At 44.1% G+C, this 16,124-nt stretch overlaps 1 protein-coding gene across 4 annotated transcripts in view; it reads right to left on the bottom strand.

Moving 5' to 3' along the window:
* Nucleotides 1-14,425, bottom strand: part of MKX (mohawk homeobox) — a 100,208-nt gene extending 85,783 nt beyond the window's left edge. For 2 of the 4 annotated variants that reach the window (XM_012551239.2, XM_031939813.1), the window contains exons 1-3: nucleotides 14,312-14,425; nucleotides 11,085-11,354; nucleotides 8,134-8,293 (exon numbers count right to left, since the gene is read on the bottom strand). In XM_012551239.2, coding sequence (XP_012406693.1) covers nucleotides 8,134-8,293; nucleotides 11,085-11,275 — 351 coding nt within the window. In that variant the 5' untranslated portion in view covers nucleotides 11,276-11,354; nucleotides 14,312-14,425. The other 2 variants (XM_031939811.1, XM_031939810.1) reach the window with 2 other exon arrangements.
* Nucleotides 14,426-16,124: the final 1,699 nt, after the last annotated feature.

Genomic DNA, 16,124 nt, shown 5'->3' with positions numbered 1-16,124 from the left:
TTTTTAAACAATATTCTTTCAGTGATATCTCATAATAAGTCATGGCAAAGAAAATGTTGATTCTAAAGAAATGAAGTTGAGGACTATCAAAGAGCAAATAAAGAAGCTTATGTTGTGTATAATCAAGCTGCCATGTATTACTAAGAGAAATTGCATAGAAGTTGAGAAAAGATGTCAGCAGAAAAACACATGGTCAGGAAAGTAGGTGAGCCAGACATAGAGAATGAAGAAGTGATAGAAGGACTGCATGTCCACATAATGTCCAGAGATCTAGAGCCCTTTGATTGTTGATTGGGCCTCCAATGATTAAATTTATTGGAGAATATCGACAAGAATCTCAAAATCAAAGAACACTAGATATGATTGGGTTGCAGTCTGCCACATCAGTGAGATCACAAATACCTTAGCCAATGGACAGAAATATTTAATTATGTGCAAGATATTGTTCCTAGGATTAACAGTAAGGTTTGCTCATAGATGAAAAAAAAATCCTCTTTACCACCAGAGGATTAGAACTTAGCTTTTAGTCACATGAAAATGACTAAGGGCTTTTCATTAACTGCAAGGTCAACATGAATCAAAATTATAACTTGGCAGCCAAAAAAGCTATCAAGCTATTCAGCTGCATTCGTGAAAGAAGAGTATCTAGAATGAAAAAGGATCCTACCATGTATTTCCTTGGTCAAGTACATCTAGAGTTAGGATTTACCTTAGTCAGACTACATTTGGAGGATAGTGTTTGCCCAAATCTGACTCAGACCAGCCCTCTGTGATCCTGTTAATTCATGTTTCATGTTGGTAAGAAATGAGGTTCTCAAAAGTCATTTAGCAATTAACAAAGGAGGTTTACTTAACCTAGCGTAGGGATGATATTCAACAAGGATACTCTGGCATTTAGCTTGGGTGGACTCCTGGTCTTCTCTATATGGTAACATCTGGTCAGTAGGGTAGGGTATGGTCAACTTCTGATCTTGGAACATCTTTAAAGTCTGAAAGGTCCTAACCTCTATTGGGTAGATATTTTTAATGCCCTTAGGTGACTAGGAAAACTGAGGTCAACAGAGGTATAGAGTGAGCCTTGGACCTTCACTAGTCAATTCTAAAAAATGTCAACCCTTTTGAGAAAAAAAATATGTCTAATATGTTGTGGGGTGGGAAAGAACCCTAGTAGATATTGATTGTAGCACAGTACTCAATTTTGGAATATGTGTCAGTAAGCTGGTACATATCAAATCAAAAGTAACCAGTGGACTTCAAACCAAATTATACAAGAATCGGTTGAAGAAGTAGGACACTAAACCGCAAAAAAGATTACTTCTGGGAATGGGAGTGGGGTGGGAACACAAGAACCATGGCATTTAAATATATGACCTAAGAAGCAGTTAAATCTAATGATTTAACTTTTGGGGTTCAGAAGAAACAGTGTAAGTTACAGAAAACCAATTTTTAACTCAATGTAAAGATAAACTCCCTAACAACTAGAGCTATTAAAAAAAAAAAAAAAAAAACCTACCTTGAGTTCCTTTATTCCTGGAGGCGTTCAAAAGCAAAAGCTAGCTGACTAATTGATCAAGGAGGCTGGAGAGGGAAGTTACACTTCAGACAGACATTAGGCTAACTGATCTCCAAGATATCTTTGAACTCTGACTTTTTGAGTCTAATAAAAACACTGAAGGGATATTTCCAAGCTGATTTCACAAGATTTGTTGAAGTCCAATCTGTTACTATACTCATGATATAAACTAAATCAATATCTTATTATCTGAAATTCAGAGTAGACACCAGACACCAGACCAGAATTTCTCTGTGGTGCTTACCCCAGATGCAACCAGTCAACCAAGTGGTAACTAAGTTAGAGAAATAAATTTTTCATGTACAGAATTTCTACTGAAGAAAGAAAACGTTACCAGCTTAACAATAATAAAAATATTGATTCAAAGTTTTTACCTAGAACTTAGTATGGGGGACTCCTTCAGCATGTCATTATAATTTTCCTTAAAGCCTTTTTTACATAAAACAGGACTCCAGAGTGAGTCTAGTGGTCTTTGAATTGGCATTTTCAAGTCAAATTCATAGTGTACAAAAACCCTGTATTTTATAGTGACAGCTTAGAAGCCCCAGACTTTAGCTGGCAAAGAAAACTAGGTAATTTTCATGCTACTCTAATGGGGCTTCTTTGCATCCATCATATTGACATGGTAATCATTGCAGTAAACCTAAAGAGTTAGCTTGGAAATCGTCCATCTTATAATACACCAAAACTAACAAACTTATTGTAGATTATTCAGCTGAAATATTCACCTGACTTCCATACAATGGCATTTAATTCTAAATTTATGTATGAACTAATACAAATAGATTGATTTGGGCTTTAGTTAAATATTTTACCAGTTACCATGAAGTCTATGAACTGCCAACTTTGCAAACAGGAGGAAGAGAGGGAGGAAGGAAGAGAACCGTGGCTAGGGGCAGGAGGAAGGGAGGCAGAGGGAGGGAAGGAGAGAGGGAAAGAGGGAAAGAGGGAAAGGAAGAGAAGGTGGGGAGAGGGAGGGATAGAGGGAGAGAGGGAGAGAGGGAAAGAGAGAAAGAGAAAGAGAGAGGAGAGAGAGAGAGAAGAGAGAGGAGAGAGTGAGAGAGAGAGAGAAGAGAGAGAAAAGAGAGAGAGAGAGAAAGAAAGAGAGAGAGAGAAAAAGAGAGAGAGAGAGAGAAAGAGAGAGAGAGAGAGAGAAAGAAAGAGACACAGAGAGAGACAGAGAGAGACAGAGAGACAGAGAGAGAGAGAGAGAGAGAGAGAGAGAGAGAGAGCGCTGCATTAACAAAATGACAGGTATGGAGAAGAAACCAAAATGGGACAGAGTTCAGGGTAAAACAAATCAAATTGGTTCCCTTTAACAAGAATTGTTACATGGATATGTCCTTCACTTATGGAAAAGGTGGCAACATTCACTTTTTTGAAATCATTCTTAATATTTTTTAAAGAATTCCATGTGAAAAACTCATATTTTGAGCATTCTAATAAAAAGAAAAGAGTTGTAGCATTTCATTTTTGAGATATGATCTTGGAGTCTAATAGCACTATACTTTAGGATCATTAGAAAAAAAATTAAGGAATCCCAAGAAGTGGGGGTTCACACATCTCCCTATGCATTATTTAATTCCTGTTCAAAAACACATTTATAAAAATACTGAGATCCTTAGACTATTTCCACTTCTATCTCTCAAAAATTTGCTTAAATCCCTTTTTTTTGCACATTACTGATCAAGAACTAAAAATTCTTTAGAATGGAGCTGAATAAACTAATTTTCACCCTTTCAGAGCTATCCTTATATAAACTTTTATTTTATGAAAATATCAATCACCCATTATCTTGATCATGTAAAGGCAAATCAATTTTACTCCATAAAGTGGCTATTATTATTTTCTTTGGGAAAGGAAATTCTTTTGTTGTCCCTTTTCACATACACAACACAAACATGCCTACGTGATTGCTTAAATTTAATTAAATAGTCAAAATAAGAAATAAAAATATTTCAGACTAATAAAGCAAATGAGAGTATTACAAATATCACACCAATTAGGTCAGCCTGTTTATTCTAATGGGAGGGATAAAATGGAAAACTTAAGTTAATTGAGATGTTCAAGTCTGATTTTGTTTTGTTGGGAGAGTATGGGTCTGTCAGAGAGAGAGGCAGGCTGGAATTATGGATCGGATTCTGGGTCTCAGAGTCAGCCATCTGCCTAAATTCAAATACAACCTCTGACACATTCTACTGTGAGACATTGGGCGAGCCACTTAACCTGTCAGTGGATCCAGATAATTCAGTAATTCTGCTAAGTTATACAATCGTTCCTGATCTGTTTTGGTAGAGTAGTTTCTTTGCTGAGGAGTTCTTTACACAAGTGATACCAAACTCAAATAGAAAGGAGACCATTAAACATACCTAAGGATTCCTGCTGGCTACACATTGGTATAGTTTTAAAATATAATATTACTCATTTCATTGTATTTTCATTTGCTTTATTAAATATTTCCCAATTACACATTAGTTTGTTGCTGTACCTGATTATATTGTAGGACACCTGAATTCCTGGTAGCAAGTTTGACACCCGTTTTACATAATGACATTCACAGGTTCAAACAAACAAACCAACCAAAAAATCCAAACCAAAAACCCAAAGTTCAAAAAGTCATTATCAGGATGAAATAAAGATAATATCAGTATGTCTCCTAGGATTGTCATGAGTATTCAGTGAGATAAGTCATATAAAGTAATTGTCTACTACTCTAATTATTATTAATTTATTTCCATTTAAATTTTGGGGGTTTTCTTGTTAACTTCTAGGGAGAAAGGCAATCCAATTGAAAAATTATGATTATTATCCAAGAGTAGAGAAAGTAGTCAAAACTACTCCTTTTAAAAAGCCTGAGGATTTGAATTTTCTACTTTGAAAAACCTACTCAAAAGGTATGTGTAAATGTAAAACACATAACATTCTATAAGGCAATTAAGCAAAAGAATGAGCAGGCAAATTCACAGTTGGCTTATATCATATATCATGTTGATACATAATGATAAGAAAGTGAAGACATGAAAATAAAAGAAACTTCTCTAAATATATATAGATACAGATAAATGTACATACATAACATATATATATACATATATAGATATACACATTGGCGTGTATATATTTTATGTATGTATATATTTTATATATTATATGTATATATCCATACATCTAAATCTATCTCTCTATAATTTCTACTTGCTTTCACAGATTAAGATAATGAGGTTCTTTTATATTTGGCCCTCTTTGCTATCAACAGACAAAGCCTTCACATGTTACTGACAATGATAACTTCGATGGAATACTGCATTTGCAATTCCTGAGCCATAGAATGTTTTAAAATGGGGACATCGTGAGTCAAATTCACTCAGTTCATGTCACAGACATTTTAGAAAACAACTTTAGGAGCAAAATTACTCTTAGTCATTATTCTTCTAGAGTAAGTCCTTTAATATTTTTGAGACAGAAGGAAAATTGCTGCCTATAAACTAATTTAGTCACTGGGAGACCCCAAGACACTCTTTGCAATTTGGTCTCTGATTTACAAGAATTAAACTCTGTCTGCTTCATTGATCCCTGTAATACAAAGTATTTAAGTCATGATCTCCCTTTCTCAGTTCAAGATCTGCTTTGGTTGCCCAGACTATGTATTTTCCTTGTGCAAATGTCCAAGGAATCTGTATTAGAAGAGCTGCACCCAAATGATGTCAGTTTGGTTTAGACAGAGAGCCCGTCAGTTATTCTAACTAAACTTTTATTTTTCCCACTTCAAAGTTCCTGAAACCAACTATATTAAACACACAATTTGTATATTATGAAACAGGTATTATTTATTGCCATAAATCATGATTTCTGCTTCATTTAGAAACCCATGTGAGACATTCTGTGGCCTTCTCCATTTCAGTGCCAATTTTGATTTATTGGGGCTTACATGTAAGAGAAAGAAAAATGAACATCTTGAATGGAAAGGATTTTTCCTATAAATTAGCTATCATGACATTTACCCTAAAAAATGCTAGCAATGTGGATCTGAACCACCACATATGTGTGTCAAATTATTTTTACTCCTGATTAAAATGACAAATGCTTTGATTCCAGTTCCAATCAAAATATTTGACTGGGCCAACCAAACTTAAATATCCTCACTAATAACAAATAGTAGCTTTAGTCGCTGTTGAGTTGTTTTGTTTTTTTTTAAAGGCTAAATAAAAACATAAGTTTTCTTCATTTACAACTTGAAAAATATACCAAATGTTGAAATATGGCTTTATTCAAAGTATTTTTGTGTGTTTGGCTTAAACCAATGAAAATAAGCCAATGTACTGTTCTCATCACTGTCTAGCACCTTGACATCTCTAAAAGCGACTGTACTTTCAAAATAAATGGTACCTGTCATGCTAATATTCAAAAACATTGCTAATGTTTTTGAAGCTGAGTAATTTTCTGATTTGAATAATTTATTAAGAAACTGAAAAGGTTTAATTAAATTTATTGATACATATATTTTGTGATATATATGTGACCCCTCATTCATGTTTTCATCTAATATACAAAATTCTACCAAAAATAAATTCTTGCGAAAAGAACACTGCAAATGACCTTTTCTGTACAGTTGTATTCTGAAAATATTGCTTCATAACTCTCAAGAAAATAGTATAAAATAGGATGCACATCAAACTGCTGAATGTTTTTAGAATTATTCCTAAATACTTTAGAATGTTACTTTTCATTTATCTGATATTTATTTCAGGCATTAGTCCTTTAAATTTTTTATTGGAAACCCAGAGCTTCAGAGACTTGTCTAGTATTCACAAATGCAAAACTGCCTTATTTCTGAGATATGTTACATGTCTTTTCCATTATCCTCTCTCCCTCCTTAAACAAAGCTCATGGTACCATCTTCATTAGGAAAGACATTTCTACTACTTTCCACATATGACAAGGTCACTCAAACATACGAAGGGAATGTTAACAGAATCCTCCTTCCTCCACCAAAACAGCCTCTCATAGGAAACTTAGCAGTTCTGCTATCCCCTAACCCCTTCCATACCGTGGACCTACCATATGGGAAGTGGTCATGCAGAAAATGTTTTACTGTATTATATGACAAAGAATTCTAAAATTTGAAATTCTTCTGCATGGGATTATTTCTATGCATGGTACAGGATACAAAAGTCTAAATCCTTATTTTATTACACACTTCTATGAAGATCAGGGCTTCTTAAACTTTTCCCACTTATAACCCCTTTTTGCCCAAGAAAATTTTACATAATCCTGGGTATATAGGTATTTGAAATAGATATACAAATCAAACATTTACTGATAACAAATCATGATTTCATGATCTCAACATTTAGTTATGAAATCCGTAACCCAGTGTAAGAAGCTGGGATGAAGATCCTTGCCTTTCTCCTCCTCCCCTGTTCTACTTCTCTTCCTTCTCCCATGCTTATGAATATGTATGAAATATTCCCCATTCTTGATTTCTTAAGAGGGGCACTATAAACCAGGAGTCCAAAAATCCCTCTTTTCTAACCCATACCCTAACAAACAACAATGAAAACCACTGCTGAAAAACAGCTTAATTGTGATTCTTTATTGTTTAGATGATACTTTCCTAAGCTTTGTCTCCTTTCATTCTTGCAATCACCCTGTGAGATCCATGAGGCAGGTAGTATTTTCTCAATTAAATAGATGAGGAAACTGACATAAAGTAGTAAAAATTACTTGTCCAAGATTTACAGAGTACTAAAGGGATAAGACCTGACTTCTGATTCCCTCCTCATTTGGTACTCCATATGGGATCTCCACAACCCCAGAGTTGCACTTTTAGAAAGCAACCTTTCATGGGATACCTGAGAAACTCAATTTATATTTGAGAATAGACCCATGGGCTTCTCCACGCTGGGGGAAGAGTAGGACAGCAACAAATGAAAAGATGTCTTGGAAATGACAGTGTGGTAGAATCGAAAGAACACAGACTGTGGAGTTACAGGCACTGGGTTCAAAAGGAACCTCTGACACTTCCTACTTGGGTGATCTCTAGGCAACTCCCATGCCAGAGCCTGAATTTCTCAGTTAAATGAGGAAATTGGATAAGAAAGTCTTTGAGGTTCCTCCCAGCTTTACATTTTTAATCCAAAAACTTTCCTTTCCTCTTATTCTTCAAATCCCACTACTTTTCAGGAGTTGTATTGAGGTGCCCCCAAACTACTGGGGGAAAAAAACAACACCTTTCTCCTTGTTAGAGACACTACAGTTTTTCTCTTCCTCTCTAAGAAAGAAGGCCAAAATAGCTAACTTAAAAGCTGGTCTTGTGATATTGTGATAAGATTCCTGGTTCAAAAGTTCTTTAAAGGCCAACCTTGTCCTTTTACAGGGGAGGAAATTGAGGCAGAGAAGTGCCGAGATTCACCCAAACCACACAGTTAATAAAGATGGAATTTGAACCTAGGTCTTCAGACTCCAAATTTAAGGAGCTTGCTCTTAAAACCAGTCTGATTCGTCTCTTGGCACAGGCAGAGCCTTTAGAAAAGCACGGGCCCAAGTAAACCCTGATTTACCTGCACCAAGGTCATCTGGGAGCCTAGGGCCAAGAGGATTTTCTCGGTCTTTGTGGGGTATGGATTGTCCCGATGCTTGTAAAGCCACTGTTTGAGGGGCCTCGCCATGTCCTGCAGGGCCTGCCGCTTGTGCCTCACCTTTCCTCCGTTTTGCCGAGCCCTGGGAAAACCGGAGAGGAGATGCAGTGTTGATCCGTACAGCACGACAGATAGATAATTAGAAATCCTGTTAAGTTCCTTCCCCTGTCCAGATAGCCTGCTTCCTCTCTCTAAAAAGGGCTGAAGAAGGAAGGTCACCATCTGCCACTCTCCTCCCTTCCCCTTCCAGCATGTCTAATCCCAATACTGGATCAGAGCCTGTCCCTTCCAAGAAATGAGCCCTTTCCCAAGGGTGCATTGCTTTTTTCGGGATCTACATTCAGGGACTAGTTAGTCTTGAACAGAGATCAGAAGCAACAGTAACCTTGAGTAGAGAGGGATAGAAACACAGGGGAAAAAATTGTACAAAGTATCAGGCCATTAGGCAGCTAAGAGACTGGAAGCAAAAAGATAAATGAGGGTGGGGGAAGGCCAGGTGAATGGCAGTTAATTCCTTTTATGGGGTGGATTGGTTCCCAAGTGTGTGTTCCAGTGCGCTTGCATATACATGTCCTCAACATGTCCATCAGAAAGGGAGGTGTGTGTGTGTGTGTGTGTGAGACTGGAGGAAGTGGATTGCAGAGGGGCCTGCCCGGCTGCAGCGTGGTCCTGATTGCCTACCAAGGTCTCCTAAGCAGCCCGTCTGGGGAGTAAGGGGGACTGGGTTTAGGATCTTCGCTGGTTCCTCGATTTTCCTCAGGGAACCCACTTTAGTGTCCAAGGTTTCTGGCATCCGGTTTTACTCCTTACAGTTACAAAAAAGAACAATGTTGCTTCCAAGCTTGTGCAAGCAGAAATATGATACGCAGAAACTGGGAGAAAATAAAAGCGTACGGTGGCTAGCACCCCAGGCCCCGCTGGCTCCCGGCTCCAAAATGGGAATGGAGCGTGCACGGGATAGCCTTCTAATAACCAAGAGTTTAGCGGCCAACAGAGCTGGAAGATTTTGGGGGAGGGGAGCAGATGGTGGAGGAAGGGCTGCGTTGAAAGAAACGGATCTGGGGGAACCGGAGACCAGAAGAAGCAAAGGCGGCCCGGCAATGTTTCCAATAAAACGCCTGTTAAGGCTGGAAGCCGCGGGCAGAGAGCAGGCGCAGGGGGCATGTGCTGCCCCGCAGCCCCGGGAGGTGTCGCCCGCGGGCCGCCCGGAGCCTCCGGCGGCCGTCTCCGGATTGTCGCCTGCTTCGCGGGCCCTTTGGGTTTGTGCCTTTTAAAAGACTTCATCTGAAATCTAATTCCGTCGGAATCGGCGGGTAATAAACTTCTGATGAAACTTAGCCTCGAGTCTACCGAGCAGTAACGCCACGGAGCGCAGGAGCTGATGCAATTGTGAAGGTGCAAGGAGGAGGAAAGCTCGCACACGCCCCAGATTAACCCAGCTGGCCCGGCGCTAAAGCCTATTAGACTTCTGTCTGTGCCTCCGGCCCTCGCTTGGGAATGTTTTACCTGCTCTAAGCCCCCTTCCCTCCCCCACCACCTCCCGAGAGCCTCCTCTGAGCCTCCGTCGACCCTCCTCTCTTCACAGCTGGCCCTCCGCTTAGCTAGAACTCCAGTGCGGTCACCACCGGCACACGCTTCCTTCCATCCCGCGACTGCCCTTCCTTCTGCCCTGTTAGGTTTGTCCACAGCTGGCCAGATGCTCTGCAGAAATTTGCGCTTAAAAGGGATGCGCTCCAAAGAGTCATCCTTTGCGGAAGAAAGAAAGAAAGAAAGAAAGAAAGAAAGAAAGAAAGAAAGAAAGAAAGAAAGAAAGAAAGAAAGAAAGAAAGAAAGAAAGAATGAAAGAGAAAGAAAGAAAAGAAGAATGAAAGAAAAGAAGAAAGAAAGAAAGAAGGAAAGAAAGAAAGAAAAAGAAAGAAAGAAGGAAAAAAGAAAGATAGAAAGAAAGAAAGAAAGGAAGGAAGGAAGAAAGAAAGGAAGAAAGAGAGAAAGAGAGAGAAAGAGAAAGGAAGAGAAAAAAAGAAAGAGAGAAAGAGAAAGGAAGAGAGGAAGAAAAAAGAAAGAAAGAAAGGAAGAAAAGAAGGAAGGAAGGAAAAAAGAGAAGGAGGGAGGAAGCAAGAAGGGAAGAAAGAAAAGGAGGGAGGGAGGAAGAAAGGAAGGAAGAAAGGAAAAAAGAAAGAAAAGGAGGGAGGAGGGAGGGAAGGAGGAAAAAAGGAAGAAAAAGAAAGAAAGAAAAGAAGGAAGAAAGAAAAAAGAAAAAGGACGTGTGTATGTATGCATGTATATATGTGTGTGTATGTGTGTGTGCGCGCGCGCGCAGGCGGGCGCGAGGGTGTGGGGGGGCACAACTGAAATTCAAAAAGCCCAGACCCTGTTCTTTAAAAAAAAAAAAAAAAAAAAAATCAGTTGAAAAGATTCCCCCCGATCGTCAAATCAAAGTCTCAAAAGCAAATTTTCAGAAAAGTGACACAGAAAGCTCTCCCGGGCTCCGGGCCCTGGCTCGGCTTTCGGAATGCAGTTTAGCCATTCTCAGGCTGGCTTCTGGGATGCTCAGCCGCAGCTGAGCTGGGAAGGGGAATGCGGGATTTGAGGGCCTATTTAAGAGATTGGGCTGGACCAGGGTAGAAAGTAAATCAGGTTAAAGGTTGACCATGACTCGAGAAGCAGATGGTGAAAACCTTCAAATGTCAAGCGCAACACCCCAGAGATGAAAACCAGCTAATTCAAATCACTGACGGACAGAAACAAGCTTCCCAGCTGTTGATGGACCACTTTCACACACACACACACACACACACACACACACACACCCACCGTATTTACTTTCCCGCTACATACGGATGGAAACTCGTAGAAGGGGAGAGGGGACATACCCTGTCCTCCTGTGTCGGAGACTGAGGTTATCTTTGAGTGATGGGCTGTCGGGAATGACCACCTCGGGGTGGTGGTGGTGGGCCCCATCCAGGACCCCGCTGTAGGGTCGACCACCCCGCTCTCTTTCCTTGGCACCGCTGTCCTCGAAAAGTACTTGGCTACTGAGCTTGTTGAAGACGATGGTGTTCATGGTCCAAGCTGGGAGGCCGGCGCTTTGCGGCCGCAGCGACTAGGAGACGTGCAGTTTGGAAGTCCAGATGACTTGATTTCTGCGGAGAAGAAGGCGCATCGGGTTACTCGAGGAAACTGCTCACATCCCAGTGAATCCCCAGGGCTAACAGAGGGATTTCGAGGCTAGGTTGGCCCAGAGAACTGGCTTGGAAGAAAGTCTGGGGCTGCGGGGAGGGGGTGGGGGGGGCAGTAGGGGGCGGAGGGAGATGGGAGAACGTTATGAATAGACCGCATCACACCTGGATGGGGGGGCCGGAGGAACCTGCCTTGTCAGGCCTTCCCCAGATCATAGCGCCCCTTGGGGAGGGGGGGGGGAACTTTCCCTACAAGGCTACTGACTTCACCTACTCCCGTTTTTTTGTTTTTGTTTTTTTAATCACCCAGCAAGCCCGCTGAAGAGTCGCCCATAGACACCCTCCCCATCCATCCCTAATCTTCTTCCAAAGATTCGCCGTAAGGATCGAGGAATAATTTAGAGTGTTCCCCCCTCCCATCGTTGAGGGGGGTGGGGGATGTTTAGATTTTTAGAAAAGAGACATCCTCTCCAGTGGTTTCATTCAGAGGAAAGCACACTGCGGAAGACAGAGAAAACCGAAAGGCTGGATAGTCAGGGACGATTGCCTCAGTCTCCCCTAGTCTGGAGCTGTCATTCCCGAGGAAATTAAAGTCGAAGCTGCAGCTGGGAGGATCGAATCACGAGAATCAATAACCTAAAGAATCAGGCGGCCAACCAGGATTGGGGGATTTTTATTGTGTCCTAATTCCGGATGTTTTTAGGCACAAACTCCATACTGGACTCGATCCTAGACTTGAGAAATCAGGGCCGAGGACTGAAGTTGAAGGCTGAAGAGCAATTGATTCTAGACCTGGAAAGTGGAGTCAGTCAGGGTTGGGTCAAGGTCCCCTCCGCATCTCTGCAGGCTCTGCAGTGCCCAGAAAATCCTTCCAAGCCCTCTGTCCTTCTGGACAGAGAATCCTTAGGGTCTTCGCCCCATCCTCCGACACACACACACACACACACACACACACACACACACACACACACACACACTCCACAGCCCCCAGATCTAAGGTCTTCGGGCCAGCTGCTTGCTTGCCTGCCAATAAACCATTCGGCGAAACCGGGTTCCCACTTCCTAGATCCCTTACCCCTGGGCATGTCAGAGGCTGCAGACCGGATGAGGGCAAGGAGGAGTCCAGGGAGCTTGCTGCCCCGGCAGTCGGGGCCCCACCTTTGCCTTTTCCTCGGCTCCTCTCTCCCAAGCTTAGAGCTGCAGCCTCCTCCCCGTTTCCCCCTCCCCCACCCCCAGGCAGGCAGACCCGCTGCTTGTTGGCTCAAGCTGCAGCCTCGTGGAAACAGAAACAGACCGCCACGCTCACCTCCGAGGGGCGTGATGTTTTGTCTGCAGCTAGCATGCATTTGACCGCCACCAGGGAAACGTTAGGGAAACTTTCTCATTGCCCAACCTTGAGCTGTATTATTGAATGTCGGCTTGCGGCTGGTCCCCTTCGCCACCCTCCCCTTCCCTCTCACCATCCCCCCTTCCCCAGAGTCTCTGGGCATCTCTTGTTTCATAAAATCAGCCCCCACCCCCTTTCCTGTAGCGGCTGAGGCTGCCTTAGATGTCGCCTTGGCTCTCGTTCTCCCCCCACCCCCCGCGTTTATACGCGCGTGCACACACACACACACACACACACACATACACACACACACACTCGCCCACCCTCTCCAGGCCCATCACCCCCAGCCACAGCTACAGCAGCCCTTCTATGGTATTTAGGGCAGTGCACACAGAAATTAAAAGATGGCCACTGTCAATATTTGTAAGGAGGTAATTCAGACGGTAAGCTTGGCTGCATGGTAAAATACAGCATGACTTGATGTCTGAGTCTTCCAGGAGACAGGTACATCACTCTGTGAGAGTGTGTGTGTGTGTGTGTGTGTGTGTGTGTGTGTGTGTGACACTGGATATATGTTTGAAAGAAAGTCACATCCTCAGATTTTCCACGGTTTGCTGCCTCTGCGCTACTAGCTGCTTTCTCTCTTTTTCTTCCCCCCTCCCCCCCCCCCCCCCCCCCGCCCCTAGCGCTCTGGGATTAGCAACTTTTAAAACCACACCACACACACACAACACACACCCCCCCTCGCCACCCGCTATTACCTGGTGGGAGGTGGGTAGGTAGGCTGGTTGGCTTTGGATGGTGGGTTTGTTAATTCCCATTGACCAAGGAAGAGGGCCGGGAGGTGCAGGTGAGGATGGAGGTGGCGGCTGCAGAGTTGGGGGTGGGGGGAGTGATTGAGAAAAAAGTGAAAGGCTGGGGGAAGGGAAACTCTTGCGGTTCCGAAGCAAAGAGATGCGTAAACTAACTGCCTCCGGACCCGGAGCTACCCAAAAGAGACCGCCAGCTCCCAGTTTAAATGCCTAGTCGGGGTCTCCCGGGAGTCAATGGCTGAGCTCCACACCATGCCCCCTGCCGGATTTCCAGCTAGTTTATTCCCAAACGCTCTTGGCACTTTTGCTCGTCCACCCGAACCCTGGATTTGGGTCCCCGGTAAGGCTCACGCATAGAAGATGCTGTCAGACGGGAGTCTCGACCTCCCCGACCCACCTACCTCTCTACCTCTCCCCGACACCTTCTCCGCTTTCAAGTTACGGACGGGCCAGAGCTGGAAGGGGCGCGTGGACAGATCTTGGCAGGCTGGGCTACTTTAGCCGCACGCGGGGCCCCGAGTGGACAGCGGCGTCGGCCCGTGGCTGCCCCAGCGCCGGCCGGCCCTGCAGCCTAGCCCACGCAGCCCCGTCCTCCGCGAGGCGCGAGGGAGGGACGAAGGCCGGGCTGGGGCGCGGGGTGCCCTCCTCTCACCTCCTCAGCCCAGCGTCACGCACGGGCTGCTCCCCAGTCCGCGCTCCAGCCGAAGCGGGTCACAGCAGCCCAACCCGATTTAGGGGAGAACCTCTACTCTGCCGCCTTCACCCCAATCTCAGGAAAGTACCTGTTGCCGCGGGATCCAGTGGCTCTCTTCCGCGGGTAATGATCCAGTTTGGTTGCTATGCCCGTTCCCATCCCCACCACATGTTTTCTATGCATAGATCCCGGGCGCTAACCACACGAACCGCGTCCGCCTCCGCGCTTTATTTACCAAGCGGGCTGTGCGCGGCCCCGGAACATGGATAGAAAGACCTTCTCATGTTTCTCAGCTGCGGAGCTCAGCTCATGAACATCCTGCCATTGCGGAATCCACCTTCCCGGGCGGCGCCGAGGGGAGGACGCTCGGCCACACAGTGGAGGCGATTGTTAACTCCCTCGGATATTGTCTGCCGCCTCCGGGGCCGGCGCTCGCTCAGGTTGAGAAAGGGGATCCCGGGTGAGCGTCCCTGCAGCCCCCAGGGGACCCGAGAACAGGCTCCTTAACCCAGAATGAGACTCCCCAGCCCTGTCCCTAACTCCAAATCAAGCGAGCTTAAAGCTCATCCTCTCTTGAAGAATTCAAATCACTCGTGGGCCCTGGGTACAGGCCTTCTAAAGAGATGGGGAGCTCTCTACCTTACGGAGCTGTCCCCAAGACCCAGCCCCGCGCGGCCTCCACCTCCAAGACAAATTTGAGCCAAGGTCGTCTAGTGACGTTTCTTTTCAGAGATTTCTTTGCGTCCAGAGGAGGATTTTGTTTGTGTCCGATGTGCAAGAAAATAATGAACAGAAAGGGGAAAGGACAAGGGTGAGATGGAATGATGGAGAAGAACCCTGTTACCAGAGAATTAGTGCTCTTCAACCGCCTAAAGGCACAAGCAGCTTTTCTGCGTGCTTTTGGTCCCCAGGAACCTCCAGAGAATCGGGCCCTGTAGTTCCCCGGGGACACTGGGACTCTAGCACCAGTGATTACGCCGCTCCGCTTAGGTTATCCCGCAGAGATGCTCTTCCCTTCGGCAGCAGACGGGCAAGGTCATTCCCAGGCTGCCTGCGCTAAATCAGCTAGGAAAAGTGTGCTGTGCGAGCACTTAGGTCTGAGTGAATCCGAGACGGTCGGGAAATGTCTTAGGGAGAGGGAAGGAGGGAAAGACCGTGGAGATGTGGGTGTCATCCAAGCGTCAGGCAGGCAGGAGCCACTGGGCAAAATCGAGGTTCAGTTCCTTAAAATTGTAACGACATTTATATAGGATTTCAGAGCGCATAAAGCATTCACGTAGAAAACCGCTTTTGACCCTCACAATGACCCGACGAGGTTGACGCTAAAAGAGTAATGATTCTTGTTTTACAGAAGAAGGGGACATTGAGGTTCGGAGAGATGTTCACACAGCTAGGAAGCAGCAGAAGGACCTGAACCTAGCTCTTGCTCCCTGCAAGTTCTGCACCAAGGCACGCTGCTTATGCTTCTCTCAGCGAACACGTTCTGAGTACGAAATTAGTTTAGAAAACCAGGATTATGGATGGGGACAGGGTTGGGCGAGTTGAGACGGGGTTAGGAAGGGGAGGGGGGACAAGTGCAGCAAAGTAGGGGAAGCTCTGGCGTTTCCAAAACTTGCAAGCAGTACAGATGAAAAATGGAGAAATAAACAAGTGACTGTTTGGGCAAAATGATGTCGAAAAAATTGTGGTCAATTCACCTAATAAACCAATTAAATACTTAGAACTCACCCCAAACCCCTACTCCTGGGTATCCAAGGGGGCTCAAAAGCGCCTTATCAGCCTCCAGCCCGGTTCACCCAGTCGCTTGTGTTTACTTTCTTGGCTTTCCCTGGCTGGGCCGCCAACTCCACGGCAAAGACACCTTTTTTATTTCTTCGTGAATAAAAAAACCCGAGTTACCA

The sequence above is a fragment of the Sarcophilus harrisii genome, chromosome 5 (assembly GCF_902635505.1).
Source record: "Sarcophilus harrisii chromosome 5, mSarHar1.11, whole genome shotgun sequence".
Lineage (NCBI taxonomy): Eukaryota > Metazoa > Chordata > Mammalia > Dasyuromorphia > Dasyuridae > Sarcophilus > Sarcophilus harrisii.
Note: the sequence above shows the minus strand (reverse complement) of the source record. Positions and strands in the feature narration are given on the sequence as shown.